The 3,179-nt window shown below is 41.8% G+C and overlaps 1 protein-coding gene across 1 annotated transcript in view; it reads right to left on the bottom strand.

Annotated features, from left to right (window-relative positions):
• Positions 1 to 1,230: 1,230 nt before the first annotated feature.
• dio2 (iodothyronine deiodinase 2) overlaps positions 1,231 to 3,179 on the bottom strand; it is a 3,371-nt gene continuing 1,422 nt past the window's right edge. The window contains exon 2 of the mRNA NM_212789.4: positions 1,231 to 2,908. Within this exon, the coding sequence (NP_997954.4) occupies positions 2,354 to 2,908 (555 nt within the window). The 3' untranslated portion in view covers positions 1,231 to 2,353. The remainder of the gene's footprint in view (positions 2,909 to 3,179) is intronic.

Below are 3,179 nucleotides of genomic sequence, written 5' to 3'. Positions count from 1 at the left end.
CCCTAAAAGTATAGATCCCCCTAAAATTGGCTCAATGGCTCTGAATGAACCTTTTTTTTACTGTCTGTTCTAAAGAATGTAGACATTTTTTATTGAACAATATAGGTTTGAAATAACACATGAGTGTAATTTTTGGGTGAACTATCCCTTTAAGAACTAACTACCTTGAGGTATGTTCCATTACTTCCCTCTCCTTTTCAGATTTATACATGCAGGAAAATGTGCATTAAATATGAATAAAATGTTTGGCATCCCTCGGGTTGGAGCGTGAGCTGATTTACTGTATATATTGATATTGGGCCTGAGATCATTTTTTCTGAGAGAGCGGTCAGATCACATCCAAACCAAATAGTCCATTGTCGAATTATGAACATAAAGGCGCTTATCTTTGAACTGCAGACACATACATTTAAATGCTTGTGTCGACATTCCGTTTGAATTTATACCGGCTGATTTGGCAAACGTCCGCTTTTCTAAGGCGTCACGTTTTGACCTAATCTGAATAAATGGGACCAGGTTTTCCCCCACTTGGTCCCGAGCCCTTGTTATGCCCTGTAAATGAGAGCACTTCTTCACACGCTGCTTAGAATTCTGTTCAGTACCTGTTTACCAGACGCATTCCTTAGAAGGCACACCATGGGACTCTTTCCTGGAGTGGGGCTTGTGTTCGATGCTGTTGTATGGTTCTCTTTTCCGATGCCTCCATCTTTAATGTTGGCAACCTCCCTGCTCCATCGTGCAGCACGGTGCTTTCCAAGAGTAAGACAGTCTGTGAATAACGTCTTAGCGGTCCAAATGGACTAGTTCCGCTCGGATAAGCGATGCCCGGCCACAACAAGGGGTTCTGTTTCATGGTGCTTCCCAGGGACATGTACTCCCCGAGCCTTTACTATTTAGTTATTGGCAGCCTGGAAGACGCAGAAGTTCAGCCAGAGACCTCTGCATCACACGATTTGATTGTGTTGCACATGTTCAGACTCATCGTGGTGCGTTTCTGCGGACACATACATTTGATGAAGAAAAAAAGCACATGTACTCCTCGACCCCTTAGGGCTGGTGCATTTCCTTTTTTTTTTTTTTTTTTTTTAATTATCATCATACACTCAAAACGTTTTCTCCATCTGGAGTTTTCCACTGAACTTTTTCCCTCACTTTTTTACTCCAATCACCCCTCATTGACATTTCCCAGAATCAAAAAAAAAAAAAAAAAAAAAAAACTGGGGAAAAGAATCATAGTCAGCAGCAGTTCAACTTTATTTTGTCTTGCCTTTTTCTCATTAAAAGGACGAGGACAGTTGTAGTACATGAGAACTGTTCTGTGAAGCAAAACTCAAAGCCTTCAGAGTGATTCAGATTCAGAGTGATTGTTTCCGCATGTTAGCAGTCATGCCTATTTGGATCAGGACGGAGAGGTGTGGTCTCTCATCCAACCACAGACAGGACAGGGGACCATTTCATCTGTGATTTTCATGTGCACACCAACACCGTATTGAACCAAATGAGCGACTGCCTATGCGTTAAAGTCACCATCAACAACATTCAAAAACATTTCTCTAACATTCAGGAGTAAAAGAACTTTCCGTCAGCTTTCCTGTACACAGCAGTCAAGCCAAGTGTCCGAGTTAAGTTCGGTGGCTGCGGCTGCTGGGAGAATTTTCCCTCCATTTGTCCAGCTTATTAAGAGCGGTAAGAGTACAATACAGGTCAAACGACTTGCATTATTAGTAGCTGTGGTTATTGGATGCCGATAATGCTTTTGTTACTGGTGCGAATGTAAAAGCTGATACATGGAATGTGAATGATTGTCAGTTGTCAGGGCGAGGGAAAGCATTACAAGTGCATAAACAGGCCACATATTAAAAAATAAACATGTCAATAAAAATAAATTATTCTCTTTTCATATAAAAGCTGGGAACTTGTGCTTTCTCTTCTCTTCAGCAATTTGGTTTTCTTTTGTAAGCAATATATGTTATGTCGCATAAAAATATTGCACACTTTTAACTCTACATTAATTGCAAAAGGAACAAGTTATTAATAGTGCATCTACAAATCATTTTGCTGGCAACAATGTAATCTCAAAATTGAAGTGCAAACCACAAGGTCAGTATTTAGTGTCTATATTCATTTCATTCTTTCTTTTTAAAGTGGTTAGGAATGTAGGACACCTGTTTATCATTTTAAAAAAATATTCAAAAAAAAATGACTTGGAGCCCAGCCCAAGTGTTTCCACTGGAGCCACCGTTAAACAGTCCCAAAAGCACCTTCCCTCGATTCTCTCCATTATACAAAAATAAAATCTTCTAACATTCACAGAAAAGGCTATTTTGACCTCTTTATTTTCTCCGAGAAATTATCACTTTCCGTAGCACTTCTCCAGCCACCTCCGAACATCTTTAAGGTTGTAAAAAAATGGACCCTTACCCCCAAGGTAAGCGATTTTATTCTTCTGCACGATGCAGACCCTCTCGTAGGACACACCGTAGGCTATGTTGGCATTATTGTCCATGCAATCGGCCACCAACTGGCACTGAGGAGGCAAGGAGAAATGCTCCAGAAGTGTCCTGGCGGCAAACATCCTCTCCTCCAGATTTCGGTGTTTCCTCACTTCAAACGAAAAGTTCTCCATGGGAGGACCCACCCAGCCGTCTGAAGGGTGAGCCTCATCGATGTAGACCAGCAGGAAATCTGCCACATCTGAAAATTCCTCCACCATCCGCCGGAAGACCGGCAGCTGGCTTATAAAGGGGGGTCAAGTGGCCGAACCGAAGTTGACCACTAACGGGCGATCAGGAGACTCAAAGTCCAGCAGGTGGCACTGGTTGTGGGTCTTACCGCTGATGCTCCAGCATCTATTGATGCCAGTGACTTTCACCACCTTAGAGTTTGGAGCAGCTTCGCCCAATTTCACCTGAACAAAACAATCCAACATCAACATGTTAATACATTTGAGCACTGGCTCATGGCCAACCAAAGTTGAGGCATGACTACACTGAAAACTATTCCACTTTAGCTGGGTTTATTGGCCTCTGTTGTTATGGATACTTATGTGATGTCACCAGGTTTGACATTTCACATTCACAGTTGCATGAGTATTAAAAACATCCTTCATATTCTTGAGGGCTTTGTCACTGCTCTAAACTGATAATGAGGTTTTGTTCTTTCCCCTTCTAACACCATCT

The sequence above is a fragment of the Danio rerio genome, chromosome 17 (genome assembly GCF_049306965.1).
Source record: "Danio rerio strain Tuebingen ecotype United States chromosome 17, GRCz12tu, whole genome shotgun sequence".
NCBI lineage: Eukaryota > Metazoa > Chordata > Actinopteri > Cypriniformes > Danionidae > Danio > Danio rerio.
Note: the sequence above shows the minus strand (reverse complement) of the source record. Positions and strands in the feature narration are given on the sequence as shown.